We start from the raw sequence: 15,781 nt of genomic DNA on the forward strand, positions 1-15,781 counted from the left end.
CCACAGTGTGCAGAGTATTCAAAGAGAAGCGGAGACAAATTCAATGTCACCATGATGAGTTGATTTCATTTAGTTTCAATCATCAAATTCTGATCAGCGAGAACAGGGAAATGCAAATGTGTCACATCCTTCAGGGAAAAAAAAGAAATATGGAAATGAAGTTTTGAATATGGGAGTAAGGATAAAGCGCAACCTTCTCCTGAGATCTGAACCGGGGTACTGAAGGGATGGCATAATAAAGTAGGAGGTAGGTCTTTCATTTTAATTGAAATCCATGAATCACTCTGCTTAACTCATGTCTAAGGAATCTGTTGGAAAATTGAGTCTTTCATCTAGATAAAAGACTAATCTAACTCATTATGCAGAGGTGTTATCAGAACAGGGAACAATGTAGCTAATTGGTGATTGTCATGCAGTGTTAATAAATTTAATATTCTTACCCAGTCAAACTAGAGTCTTTTAAAATGTATGAATAAATAGAGTCGTGGAGCCTCTGGTCTGACTGTGTTTTGGAAAAGCTTCTGTTTACAATATGTGTATTTAGACTGTTTTGTAGAACAAAAGTAAAACTTTGGGAACAATATGACGTAGTTGACGGTTAAATCAATCTAAGACGGATGCCCACAGAACATATCAAACAATTTCCTCTGGAGCTTCTTCCACATGCTTCTATGTAGCACAGTGATGATTTATTTTAAAACTATATCTTTGAAGCATGGGAAAAAAAAAAGAAGAAAAAAAGCAACAAAGCCAAAGTGGGAAAAGAAATCAAAGGTTCGGTCTTCCTTTCTGAAAATCTCATCATCTCCCAGTTCATCAAAACTCAAATGTGCCAGCATATTGCGGCCTGAAACTTTATCACAACCCAACTAATTCTGCCCCCGACATATTCAAAACCATCTGGCAGCACTGGACGAGCAGGAGACACGCAGAAGTCATCTGGCCTAAATACTCTGTAAAATGAGGAACTCATGCCCCCGAAGAGGCTGTCAGCTTGTGAAGATATTACAACTACTGTTGTCATTAGTGAGCTCCTCTCCTCTTTCTCAACTGTAATAATCACGCTTATTAGGAGGGAAATTAGTTCCTCACATCCTCTATATGGGCTAGTTACAGATTAAAGTAATGATTTACGACAGATAAAAGGTCACAGAATTAATAAATTCTGGTCACAAACTTCAACCACTAATTAATGAGAAATAGATCGAACTTACAACTTACACTGGAGAGCTGTGGAAAAATGAAGTTATCACATCCAAATGCAGAAGGAAATGACATAAAGAAACACATCCTTAAAGATTATTCTGGTGATTTTGTCGGAGGTATTCTCTTTCTGCTTATTTGCGGGATCATTATGGTTCATTCAAGGTCTGCATATCCCCATGATTCATTTAGCCACTTCCCATTGGAGTTAATGTGAGTGCTGATGTGGTGCCACTTAAAAAATAAATAAATAAATAAATAAATAATATAAAAAAGACAAAAAGAAAACACAGGCAGGATTAAAAGGCAAACACTCTTCAAACATTTTCAGGCTTCATGAAAACTAAACTAACAATACACAAGGGGAGGGGATATTTCACATTCGGTAAACAAAAAGGGCCCAGAAATAGACAAACTGGGTACATTTTGGGTCGATTTACTCTAACAAAGGGGGGCACCCTTTTGTCACTGCATGCAAAACAGCTCTGGGAGAACAAATCTCTTAATCCTGGTAGTGAGAGTGCTAGGATTAAAAGGGGTGGAACAGTTCGCACAGGCAGCAGAAAGCAAAGCTGCCCTCTCGGCCCCTATCAACTCAGTCTCACTACTTCACCTGAAAGAGGGTTAAAGGGGAGAGTGAAACTGGTGAGTTTTCTCTCTCTGGCTTACATAATATCAAAATAAAAAATATTTTTCGTATACTGGAGCCTCCTTGATTCAGAGATTCACCTGGTTAACTCCTTAAAAAGACTATTAATGACCTAAAAACTGGTTAATGGATGCATTATTGATCAAACGCCTTCAGAGCCCTAGATTATCATACCAGCTTTTATTCTTGGCTGGTTTGCAGGCTTCCCAGTGCACTCCTGCCCTGAGGCTGGGAAAGCTCAGACAAGGGCAAGTGCAAGCCCGCACAACTTTTCAATCACCGTATCAGTATGTCCCTTATGCAGCTGAAGATGTAGGGAGATGTACAAGTGTGGTCCTAATCGTATTTATTTATTTATATATAAAGGGAAGAACACATTAGGTGAGGAGAAAATATCAAAAACGTAGCTTTCACAAGCTATATGTATCTTTCTTTGGCCGACGTGCAAAAATATTCAGTTTGATGTGAGTCGCTAAAAATAGAAATTGATGGCTATTTATGAAGCTATAAAAATGACAGTGAATGATTGTTACTAGCATATTGCTCCAATCTCAATTTTCACCGCTTCTGCTCGTTTTATATTATTGAACTCCAGGGTGGTTTTATGGCGGTTGCTGTACCTACAGTCTGTACCCTGCATCCTTTTGGCTTGTTAATTTTTCTCATTGTGACACAACTTGTATTAAATTGCTCTTGCAGCCAGAGTACAGGGGCTATGGTCTAAAGTGCTTTTCCTCCGATTTAAATCAAGCGCTATCATTGAATGACAAAATTCACATGGATGCTAACAGCGGAGGTAGTGGTTGGCTGTTCAAGATAAAGAGGATCAAACTAAAGTGGGGGCGACAATCGGTGGGGAAAGGGGCGGCGGTGGCCTGCCAAAGAGTTGTAGCTCTATCTGCACATCAGCCACAGTAAGTATCAGTTCTAATATTTACTCCTTCTCTCTAAATGTCATCAGTGAGGACAAAGGATGTAAAAAAACAAACCAAAAAAAATAAATAAAAAACACTCACGGACACACAAGTCTCCACTCTCAAAGTAACCAGGGCAACACTGTGAGCGGCGCCTATACATGGTCCTCACTCCCCGCCGATAAGCCGTCTTATAGCTGATCCTGGAACAACAGACGCATTGAGAAAAGTGCATGACGTGAAACTTTGACCCTTCCTGAAGGGCAGCAAAACACAGATAGTCCAACAAAGCAATTCATAATAGCTTGTTGTTCTGAGGAAGTTTATAGAGTAAAACAGGAGGATAAGAGCTAGAGGCCAGTAGCATTTTATATAAAACACTCATACATTAAAGTCAGCATTTAAGACATGATTCTCTATGCACTTATTTAGTTGGATGCCCACTATAAACCTTAATGGAGTAATTAAATCATTTACTATAACATGATTACAGTCACACCCAGGCTCTGATTACTTCACTGTCAGCAACATTGAAATGGACATTCATTGTGGCCCACCAAGACTTGGTTCTGATGAAATGAATGTGAGGACAAACAAGGAGAAACGTACCTGTGCCTTGTGCATTTAAACCAGTTGAGAATGTCCGTGCATCTGGTGTAATAAATCTGATCAAATGGGTGAGCGTAGGACTCCTGCACGGTCACAGCGTAGCTAAAAGACAGAGAAACATGGACAACAAGTAGTGTTTCTGTGTTTTCCCTGCTCGGAGAAACAGTCTATTTTAACTTCCCGAGAAAACTCCTAAAACTAAGTTAATTAATTGGTTTAAGTTGTGTACTTGACTAAATTTCAGCATAAAGAATTTATTTTGGGCAATTTCATCATAAGCAATTTCCCTGGAGTTCACAGAACATTTCATTTAAATAACAGTTACACTCTTCAATATTTCACAAAATTGCTATTTAATATAGACCCTTCAGACACCAACCCCTCTATTAAACTGCTTTTACCAATTAACTTCTCCACTTTGGCCAAACATTATGTTGTTATACTTTATGTAATAACAAGTAGCAGATGAATAATTCAAAGGTCAATACTCCTGATGATCCCTGAGGCATTTAGCTTTTAGATCATGAGCTATCCTTTGTTATAATATTGAGTTGTCATTTTGAGTTAAACAAGGATTTGAATTCACCAGCTGTAATCAAGTTGAACATGGCAAGGAATATAATTTTGCCAAGGTAAAAAAAAACCAAAACAAAACAAAACAAAAGAAACAAGAACATTTGAAATCAGACATGAAAGGAGCTTTTAGGTGGGTCTCATGTGTGATATATGCAGCATGTCCTCAGCAGTAATCTGAGGATACCAGAGGACCACAAAGCCATGAAGACAGCCCACTTAGGGAATTCATTTTGATGCCACAATCCTTAAGTACCCTAACCTTGGTCAAGTGATAATCCAGATAATATATCTTCACCGACGTCTTTCCACCCCTTTGCAATGAGGTTGGAAATTATTCCTGCTTATTTCTCAAAAGTGACACCAGCCGGCACAACTGATAATTATTCAGGCCCTATGGCTGTCATGATTGATTGGAACGAGAGCACACTGATCAATTTGCTTGCGCATTTCATTTGAAGCTGCAACTTCTCCGGTTTCTCTGAGCCTGGCGACTTCAGCCGTCTCAGATCGATACTCATGTATGGACTTTGAGAATAGATCTGAAACTTTAGCGGAAAACGGCTGCAGCTGTTGCAGTGAAAAAAGTTCCAGGATTGACAGCATCAGCCGTGGGAGCTGGTTCTCTCAGATTACTACTCTTTCAAATCGAAAATTCGATGCACTGTGGTCAACACCAGACAATACACGCTCACCTCTCCCAGTGGCTGCAGACATTGGGGTCATCCGGGTTCAGGCTCCTTACACAAGTGGTGAGGCCGAGCAGGGCCAGCAGGGCAACAGATGACCCCATTCTTCACTCTGGGAGAGGAGGCAAATAAATTAAGAAAGGGGTGTTCAAATATAGGATCCATGTAGGGCTTTAAAATATTTGTTCTTGGAAATCATAGCATTCAAAGAAACAGCTAAACATTTTGGGGAAATACACTTACTAACTGTCTATCCCTGTCTTCGATCAGCAGCACAGCATTTTCATGCCTGTGCAGCAAGTATGATGCTGCAGTCAGCAGCTGGATAGCTGCTATAACTTAGCACAAAGATAGAGGCAGGGAAGCTGGTGTGACTCTGTGCTGTGATAAAAAAAAATAAATAAAATGGCCTTCTACTAGCACCTCGAAGGCTCAGGCATTTAAATAGTAAGCTTAGCCATGTGATCAGTCTAAATTATACACGCTACATACACAGACAGTAAATCGGCACAAATTAGGGTTAGGGGCCGCATAAACAGAGAGGGCTTCAACCATGTGAGGTGGAAATGGTTCAACTTGAGCAGAGTCTCTGCAGACATCCCATAACTTCATGAATCAGCGTGATACTATAAATGGGAACAGACGAGGGGAAGAAGGACACAGACTGGAGATAAATGACAAAGGGAGCAGAAGTTCATGATGAGTTCAGGGATCAGCCAAAAAGCTGAGCAGTACACAAATTTGTGGAGACACAATCCAACACGTACGGTTAGTGTGTATATGTATTAGTATCTTACAGCTAACCTCTGACAGGTTGGTACATGAGATGTTTGGGGCAAATAAACTCAAACTGCACAGAACACCCGGCAGTGAAATTCACACGAATGATGCAAGTCAGAGATATGCTCCACTTTCTGTCTGCACACACAGTTGGACACACTCATAGGTAGTTTTTGTTGCATTTCCCAAAATGTCAAGCTGGTTTCTTAAAGTGCTTTCTTTGCAGGCTTGGATTGTCAAAACACGTGCCACTGCTCTTTTAAGTGTTTGCTCCGGCGTATGTCTCCTTCAGTAAGACCTTCAAAACCGGCATGCTCTGCGAGCAGTAACAGAGATCAAGGCTTTGTGCGGCAGTGACAGAGATGTTAATTAGTTTAGAGCAGAAGGTTATTTCATAACACACACAGACAGAGCAACAGCACATAGGATCAGTGGACATAGCAAAGGTAGAGCCGCCATGAGCGACACACAGCATTATGTGATTCCTCGGCTGTAACAGCTGTATTTTATTTATGTTGATCTGTCTCAGGACGCTGAACACAATGTGGCCCTTTGAGAGGCGAAAACAAACACATGAGAATCAATGCAAAAAAAAATAAAAAATGAAAAAAAAAGTTGTCTTTGTGTCTCAGTTTGTGGCGATCATATGCACAGATAGAGAGACAGAGATAATGTGTATGCTTGTATTCATTAGCTTATGTGTGTGTTCTGCATGTTCTGCGGGGCGTTAGAGAAGATGAGTTCGATATTTCTGAGTGACTGTATCCAATAACACCGGCATTCACATGTTCAGCTAATCTTCCACATTGATAGCTGCGTGTAGTTCACTCACATGTGAAAGAAAATCAATCAGGCCTCCACTTCCTTTAAGTAGCAGTTCGTCTGCACAGGCAGAGGTTAAAGTCATGTTCATTTCCTTAACAGGATGATTAATCAAGAAACACACGTGTTACAGGCTACGGCTGCTTTCATATTCAGGACTGGACCCTCTTTGAACCAATCCTGTTAAATACTACAGGGATCCCGCTTGATTGACTAGAAAGCTTTTATTGCTCCTGTGATTAGACCACAGTCATCTCTCCAAATGGTTCTAGACAAGTGGGATACATCATAACTTGTCATGTCACATTTGTCAAACCTCAGACAGTCTTAGCCACAAGCCTGTGGCAAGAGCAACAGAAAGGTGATAAAATTAGGATTAATCTGAATATGTGGCAAGATCAAGTGAATCGGGGGCTTTAGCAGCTGTCAGGGTAATGGCTGCAAGTGAAGGAAGTGTTACAGAGCCCTTGAAGAAAGAGACACTGACAGATCTAATAGCCGGAGGCACGTGGCCTTAAACTCACCTAATCTTACAGCCTGTGGTCCCTGGGTGTTTTTTTGCAGATGCTGAGGGAGCCCTGGAAGCACAAAGTGACAGAAGTGCCGCTGTGCTCAGACACACACACTTGCTGGGAGAGGTGATGGCAGGTCGCAGATCTATGGGAGAGAAGAAAAATAATGAGCTTATGATGACACACAGAAGACATAGGCTTGCCTGCTTGCTCTGGCACACTTGTGTGCACACAAACTCATAAATTTCTTAAGGGATCAAGGACCTCAACAGGGGTATAGTTCACAAGAGCCTCTCTTGAAAGGCCAATTTACTCTTCGCAGCCTCCACATCCGACCACACAGTTTTCATTCCATTTTCCAATGTCCCTCCTACCTGGTATCCACAGGCACACTAAAGTTACCCACAGGAATAAAAGCCTACATTAACTCAAGAGGGTCAACGCAATGAACTCTGTTCACACTTCAAACATGACGAGTGGCTTGTCCACAATGTGACGGGATCACATTATCTGTATTCATTAACAAAGTCTACACATGGGTTACAGCGATGATAATGCAGGTGGGAAGAGGACATTGATGTGCTGATCATCTCGCTCACTACACCGCTCTTCACGATTCCTCTTGAAGGTCAGAGGGCAGGTTTGAGATTCTTCTGCCCTTTATCACCTGAAGCCCAAATAAAGATGTAAACAAGGGCAAAACAAAACAAAACAAAACAAAAAACCACATCATCTTTTGTTAGCTAGCTAAATACATTATTCAACATTTTTATTTAGCATGTGAACTATTGATTGGACCAAGCTGTGTGGACACTGAGACAGTGGAGAATTATTGTAGCTGGGTGGAACCGCTATGTCTGTTCCTAGGAGGGCATTAGGAGACCTATGTTTGATGAAAATTTAAAAAGAGCTATTGATTTTAAACTAACAAGTCTTTTTCTTTTTTATTTTACTTTTATTTCTTGATCTGTTGGGATTTGCAAGCCCCATATCAGCAGGACATGTGCATTCCTCAATGTCATCAAACAGGTACGAGAGAAAAATAATCTAATCTTCTGTCCAGGTAGTCACTCGTCCGCAGTCACAATGACATCTGGTGCTGGATCGTACCTAGTTAGAGCTTTTCTCTTACTGCCGATATTGGTCTGCAGCACAGCATGTTGCACCAACAGCCTGGAGACTTTAAAATCTGAATGTCAAGGACAAGACGTCTTTCTTATGCCTGAATAGATTTGGCATTTCCTTTAGTGTGGATTTTAACATTTGATTTGTGAAAGGTAATCCACTTTAGAATGGTACACAGAGTCCAAGTGAACTTCCGTTCATTCTTTTGTACAGCATATGAGAACAAAGATCACACACACACACACACGCGCGCACACACACACACGCACGCACACACACACACGCACACGCGTCAGATGACTTTTGGTCTAACCTGGATGCCTCTTCACAGCATCTGCTCGCGTCCAATACAACTCTTTTGTTTTCTTTTGCTCTTTAAACACATTTACTTTGTGCCCCCCTAAATTTTCTCCAGGTTCTGTGTTGACCCTAAAGTCATTTCTCTGTTGTTCTGATTATACACACTTGGAAATCCTCTCAGTGTGCTGCTGCATCCAACCTGCCAACAAACTGCTCAAACAACTCGAGATGGAACTACAAAGTCCAAGCAACAGATTGTATAGTTAACGTGAAGGGTATAAATATACCAGAACGCCCTCTACCAGTCACATTACACCTGTCCTACTGAAACTCCACTGGCTTCCAATCGAATATCGCATTGTTTATAAGATTCTGCTCCTCACCTTCAAGGCCATCAATAACCACGCTCCTTGGTACCTTATTGAGCTCCTACATACTAAAATACCCAGCAGTGCCCTCCGGTCGTCCTCCTCCACCCAGCTCACGCTCCAACCTGCTCACTTAACCGCCGTGGGGTCAAGAGCCTTTAGCCCCTCGCCCCCCTCTGCCTCAGGACATACTCCACCTCTCTCACGTCCTTCAAATCTCACCTCAGAACGCACCTTTTCAGACAAGCCTACTCCCTTTAATCAGTTTGTGTGTAAATGGGTTTGGAATGACTTACCATTTTACTTCTCTGTTTGGTTATTTTAATGCTTTTTGTATCTGTATTTGCCAATTGATTGCATTTTATCTATGGCTCGATTTTATTATCGTGTTTTGTAAGGTGCCCTCAAGTGTCCAGAAAGGCGCCTATATATATCTAAAGTGTATTATTCTTATTCTGCAGGAGGATAATGACTTCTGACATGGACACACCATCGTTAACATGGAGCACCTGCCTGCAGACACAGAGGCATTAAACCACACGGGGATATCTGTGTCCCCTGTACTGCATGTCAGCAGAGACATCTCCATGATTAAAGCAAAGTGGCTTCAATGCGCAATGCAATTAACCACCCGGTCCTCTGGCTGATCCGTTCCTGCCTTCGCCCATGAATGATATTCAGCATACATGACTGACTGGCACGAGTCACGAGTTCACCTCCCACTGATGGATTCCAGCTGATTTTCGGGTTCATCTTACTGCTCCACGTCTTCATTCATCATAATGCTCAGTTCTTCTTGTGTTAATTTACATTTACATAATGGAAACCAGTCAACGGAAACATCGCTTGGTATTGCAATCTCTTCCAGAGCAGCACGGAGAATGCCTGATCAGTTGGGGGCTCCTGTGTGTAACATGCCATTGTACAATCAGCCCATTATCCCTTCCTCTAAATTCAAGCTGAGGGCTGGTGTACAACTTTTATGAGAATTCCTCCAGCCACTCAATGTGTTTTGTAATCACCGCTAAAAGAATCCCAGAGCAACATAATTTGGAGTGATTTAAAGGTTACAGGTGTAACCACGCAGCACGGAGTGCCAGTGAGATAAGCCCAGCTACTGACCACCCCTGTCTGCTGCCGGCGGCCGTGAGTCATTAGGAGATGGCCCTCATTAGAGCGACCATGATGTGGTGCATCATGGTCACCGTCTCCCCTGGTGCCGATCAGACACCCAAATGTTAGAGTGCCAGGATGACATGTTAATGAACATGCTGGTGGGGGAAAAAAAAAAACAAAAAAACATAAAACTGAATCCGAATTTGTTCCTAGGTTTTGTTTTCCAGGAAGCATATTATTATTGATAACAGTGGAAAATAAATGTCAAATTTGAACAAGTAGTGTACTTTAGTCAGATCAAGGTGTAATGTTATACTTAATTCCAGCATATTTGAACTTGCAATTAATATTCAAGAGGAAATGTTTCAATTACACGAAACAAGGATAAAAGATGCCGATAATCACTGCCTGTTACCTTACAGAACAAGATTTCAAATCAACAATAACACACAATCTACTTGTAAAACAAATTAGCTCAGAGGAGTAAAACACTGCTTATACCTAACAAGTCAAAACAAACATTGAGGAAAATGCATATTAAATAATACATAACTCAGAGCACAGGCACATTTGGCTCATGACACCAGTAAACTTTATGGACTTAAATTCTGAGTTGTTCTTGCTCCTTTACTCTAAATGTCACCATAGAATCTATTGTGTTTTGTAGTATAGTTTTATTCCTCTTTTTACACAGATGCCAATTTAAAAGAGTCCTAAAACTTGAGTTAGACATCAAGTGAATTGAAGTCATAAACCTGAGAGCTTGTTTGGCGTTACATTTATTGGAATTTTAGTAATGCTGATAGCATGAAGTGCCGCCAAGGCAACAATGTCTTGATCCACATCTGATTTCAGTGAAACTGTTCTCCCGGGTTCTTTATGTTTCATTATGCTTTCTTGACATGATCCCACTAAGGATTACCTTCACAATCTTGCAATCTCACAATCTCAGACCAGACACTCTATTTCACTGCTTAGTTATGCTTATGAATATTAGTGTTCCAACTCATTGACACAGAGGACACAGGACGAATTGTCCTGAGATTTTTTTTATGCAGGACAGAATGAAATTCCTTCCTGCTTCAAATCTGGGCTGCGGCATGTGATTCTCGGAGCTGAGTGAAGAGTGAAGATTGACAGCAGGGACTGAAAACAGACGTGCAATATTCATATTATTAACATGCACAAGATATTCCAATATGCATTCAATATGTAAGTCTCCCAAAAGAATACAGAGAAAAGATTTATTCAACCACTCCAGCACCTTATTATTTACAGTGATGGGAATAACGGCTTTACTTTTTTCAGTGATGAGTAATCTATCTTGATCTTGATTACTATTCCCATCTATATAATGCCGTTACGGTTACTGCCAAAAAATGCTTCACTATAACTGAACTAGTCTTTTTTTTTTTTTTCCATCAGACCAACCAGATCTGAGCCGAAAGGAAAAGACTGTTTTTACTTCTTCTCCTTTGGCTAGTGGGCATGAGACAATCACATAAATGATGATAATTGGCTGAGGTAGAGTCAAATTTCATGGTGAGCCAATCAGAGGTCGAGGTGGGCGAGTGTTTACAGAAATTCACATTCAAGCATGCAGAGTCGGACACACAAGTGAGTCAGTCAACGAGAAACAGGAATGGCGAGCCCAAATAATCCAAAAGTAGCCTTCTCTAAATGGAAGTATAGCCATTACTTTTCCCTCCAAGAAATGAAAGGAACAAATGGAATGGTGAAATGCACATTATGCCTGACAGAAGAGCCTCTCCGTGTTAGTGTCAAGTATTTCAAAGTTACTTAAACATTTTATTGTTGAACACACACATGGATTTTAAGTTCCGTTGGTTGGGGGTGTGTTCCACATTCAGACACATCTGAGCATTTAAACATTTACTTCAAAGTAACACAATAGTTACTTTTATAATTTTTAATAACTAAAAGTAACTAATTCAGTTAATTCAGTTAAAAGTAACTAATTCAGTTACTTTTTGGGAGGAGTTATTAGAAACTGTCACTAATTACTTTTTTAAAGTAACTTGCCCAACTCTGTGTATTAAAGAACACGGACTATATAGAAATATTTGAGTGCAGTGGATACATACTACAAATGATAGTGGAATTGTTTTTACATTCACACATAATCACTAACGTTACTTATGTCTTCAGTCACATCTTGGCTGTCTTTTCTTACTTCAGATCAAAAATAAATCAAGCGGACACACTAATTAGACGAATAACACGTATCATAACAAGATCAAATAAATCAACAGAAATCTAACTGCCAAATTTTATTCATTAAGATGAAAAAGTGAACAATTATTTTCAGCAAAACCATGTTTTAAAAGAAAGGTACTTTCTAAATACCATCAAATGAGGCACAAACGAAGCCTCTCGCGTTGGTTGCGCTGTATTTTTCAGGTGACTCTTCACACCATCACTGAACTTCACTGGCCAGTCCTCGGCAGACAGCTCTGCTAAGTTATGGTTATCATCCCTGATTTGGAGAGACCTCAATCAACAAGTTTTTCTCATGCTGAAAGTGCTGGAATACAGCAGCAACCATGACGATGATTCCCACTTGACAATTGAGGCACCTGGGAAAACGCTGTGTGCCGTTTAACAGGAGCTTAATTCTGGCCACATGGTTTATTCATGTGGCCACCGCTGATATCACGACTCTCATAAATCACGCAGTGCGGCATGCTGGATGTCCACATGCTCGGGCAGGGCTCACTAATCTCAACACCATCTTTTATCTGAATAACCTTGCCTTACCGCAGGGCAGGCCAACACCAGACACAGCCCATTGGAGGGAGGCTCTCCCCCTACTTTTACTTCTTCCACTCTGGGCACAAAGACTTTCTGCAGTCTGTCAATGCAGACAAACAGTCGTATGTGCTCCCAGGCAGGAGTCCACCCACTCTCAACCACAGGCAATAATGAGAAATAGCCTCATGGACATCAGAGGAACTAATCTAGTCTAACGTTAGCTTTTTGAATGTTGAATCAGACACACAAGGGAAGAGAGCAGTGGAGCTGTTCGAGCCATCTGTTCAGAAGCGGTTCAAAGAAAGAGCAGACAATTTGAAACTAATACGAGTAAATATGATCATCAAATATAGATAATAGAACAGAGAATATATGATCTTTACCCAATTTTTACCTTCTGTCAAATCTTTATTTTTTGTAACTAATTGGATTTAGATTCCCATTCTTACGAGAGGATCAGTATCAATAGTCTGGAGCATGTCACCAATTACCAGCTTTAGGCCCACGTCTTCCGTAAGAAAACTAATAAGCGAAACAACACCACTTAATGAACCTAAATAACAATGTGCCGGATGTCACATAACTCAGCCTGCTGCTTAGAATAATCACATTTCACCGCACGCTTCTTATAACGAACCTTAGGCATCATATCGACAGCAAATTGTGTTGCAGTTTCCTGTGCGCTACATCTGTCCTCTCTCCACAGCCTTGCTCCGGCCTCCTGCTGCCACCAGTGCAAAGAACCAGTCAAACACCTCCTCGCACCAGTAAGGCTCCACTTCCCCACACAGACAATTAGCCACCCTGTGACTGATGGCGAGTAATGGCAGTCGCTGCAGAACAGTTGGATGTCTTAGGACAAATTAAAGTGTGAATATTGGCCTGTTGAACCTTCTGCTCTCTCCCACCAGGATCACTTTTAGTGGATAACAAACCCAGACCACTGTATTACTCTTGCAGCTCTCTGGTCAAGGAAGCACAATCACACAATTGTGCATATTGAGTAGACTGGAGGGTTATCGCTGTATTTTATACATATACAGCTACTTCAGAGCCACGGCAAGCTCGGCCCAGGAACGGTGCGGACAGGAAAAACAAATGAAAAAAGGTGGACAAAAGAAGGCACTGAGCAGGCAAGTAGGGACGCAGCAGCTCGCCATGAAATGCTGAAACAACAACACAGCTGCCAGGGCAATTTTACACCCCAATAGTTTCACACCTCAGCCACCAACCCCTTCCAACTCTGAACCTTGTGTCTTCTTTGTGTCTTCATTTATTTTGTGTCAGTGTCCAAGATGTGAGAAGTCAAGCAGTGAGAAACTCATCCTAAATGTCGCAGAATAAGCGGTGTGTGAAGCAGACAAGAGAAGGGGTAGTGGGGGTGGGAGGGGACTGCGCCTGGATGAACCTTGCTTTCTGTGCAGCCGATCCTCTGAGATATCACAGTGACGGTGAAATAAGGGAGCTCAACTACACATTCAGCATACACTTAGGAAAACATATACTGTGATACATTGATATCTGTATCTACTGCAGTCACGGAACGAGTTTTCACACCTTGTCCTGCATCTTGTACGTACATGTTCCTAAAGCACCAGATTAAAAAAAAAAACAAAAAAAAAAAAAACAGCTCACGTGACTGATTAATTACTTTATGATGATATTATTAGATTATTGATACGGATGTATATATGCAGCATTTTAGTGTAGTAGTTTGTTGAGATGAAGTTAAGAAGTTTAGTTTAGCTGTGTTTGCCAAACTTAGGGTCCAGACCAGACTGCCACTTCAAGAGATTTAATTAGCCACAAAAAGAATCATATTTCCGCCCGAAATACGCTGTGGGATCTGCGGCAAGAAGAATGTCTGTATCTTTAAGTGGATTTTTGTCTTTTATGAGAATGACCAATTAAAATAAAGAATGAATTCTTTATGTTCCACTAAAAGCCACATCTCCCACATCCCTCTCCAGATCAATGGTTTACTCCCTCTGTTAGTATAGCACATTAACCTTCTAGATCACTATTCAATGACTGAAAGAGAAATGACTTACCATCATTATTATTAAATCTGCTGCAGCATGTTCAGCCTGGCCATCGTGCAACCAGGTGATCCCAATTTGGTGAAATGAGAGCTCCATCAGCTGGATTTGCATTAAAGATGTATGCCCAATTTTTGCCACCGTGGCCTTTTAAATGTCCTTGAATCCACTTGAGCAAAATACGCCCACTTAGACTGAATGCATTAAAAAAAAAAAAAAAAAAAAAACACTGAACAAAAGAGAGTGTGTGTGGCTGTGTTTAGCATGTCTGCTGAACACAAGAAAAGCCTGTTTGCAGTGCTGATGGGATAGACAATGAAAACCCAAAATGCACATTGCGCCAGTAAAACTTATGAGGAGTCGGCTTGTCCAGTCATTAGGACAATCATGAATATGACTGGCGGGCTGAAGAAACAATGCATTTATTATAAATCACCTGCATCATTAGAGGCTCACATTGTTAGAGCTCTATTTCTCTGTACTGTAATGCAAGCATGTAATAGTGTCATGCATCACAATGGTGTAAATATCACAAAGTAATGCAACATGTACAAATAAATAAAGTACGCCTTAAAACATGCTGCACAGTTATTAGCCAACAGAATGCAAACTATATTATCATCTTCTACTTACTATGAGTCCTTTGGAAATGTTTTCTGTCATGTCAGTCTGTCCTGTCCTGCTTTCTATCCATAACCTAAATGCTAGAAAAACATCACAAACATGCTTGATTGCATTTTTTTCTCCGCCTTCTCAGCATACACTGCTCCGTGCTAAATAAAAACCGAACATTGCTGTAATATTGCCACATTTCCTCTGCACACTTACAATCTTTACTTGCTTCCCGTTCAGCCTCTACTCCATTATTCTCTTCACTCTCTCATGGCCGTGCCAGGTAGGACTGCCTGCTGCTGATTCTAGGAGTGCCAAGTATTTGTGCCCTGACCTTCTGGTCTCTGGACATGCCTGAGTGTGAAAGCATCGCCTGTGAGAGGCCAACGGAGATGGGACTCTGCTGGCTGGTGCATTATTCATGAGTCACCCCTGTTGAGTAGGCAGTTATTCAGCATCCAAATCCCAGATGTGGTTCAATCTGTGCTCCATTCACTGTCCTGACTGCTGGCCATTGATCACAAGTAAGGTACCTGGGTGCTGAATAAGCACAGAGGCTTTATGTTATAGGGCTCAAAGTGCCTCGCTGATAACACAAAGATCCATCACCAGACGCTGGAAACGGTCCAGAGTTTGCTCGCGAGAACTGATCAGAAGAGCTGAGGAGATGCATCTGCAGCATTTACCAAACAGGAGCA

General features: G+C 41.1%; 1 protein-coding gene across 1 annotated transcript in view; it reads right to left on the reverse strand.

Annotated features, from left to right (window-relative positions):
- The window catches only part of megf11 (multiple EGF-like-domains 11), a 48,696-nt gene extending 43,955 nt beyond the window's left edge, over positions 1-4,741 (reverse strand). The window contains 3 exon segments of the mRNA XM_029522461.1: positions 2,869-2,969; positions 3,376-3,477; positions 4,644-4,741. Coding sequence (XP_029378321.1) covers positions 2,869-2,969; positions 3,376-3,477; positions 4,644-4,741 — 301 coding nt within the window.
- Positions 4,742-15,781: the final 11,040 nt, after the last annotated feature.

This window comes from Echeneis naucrates, chromosome 16, assembly GCF_900963305.1.
Source record: "Echeneis naucrates chromosome 16, fEcheNa1.1, whole genome shotgun sequence".
In the NCBI taxonomy this organism is placed as follows: domain Eukaryota; kingdom Metazoa; phylum Chordata; class Actinopteri; order Carangiformes; family Echeneidae; genus Echeneis; species Echeneis naucrates.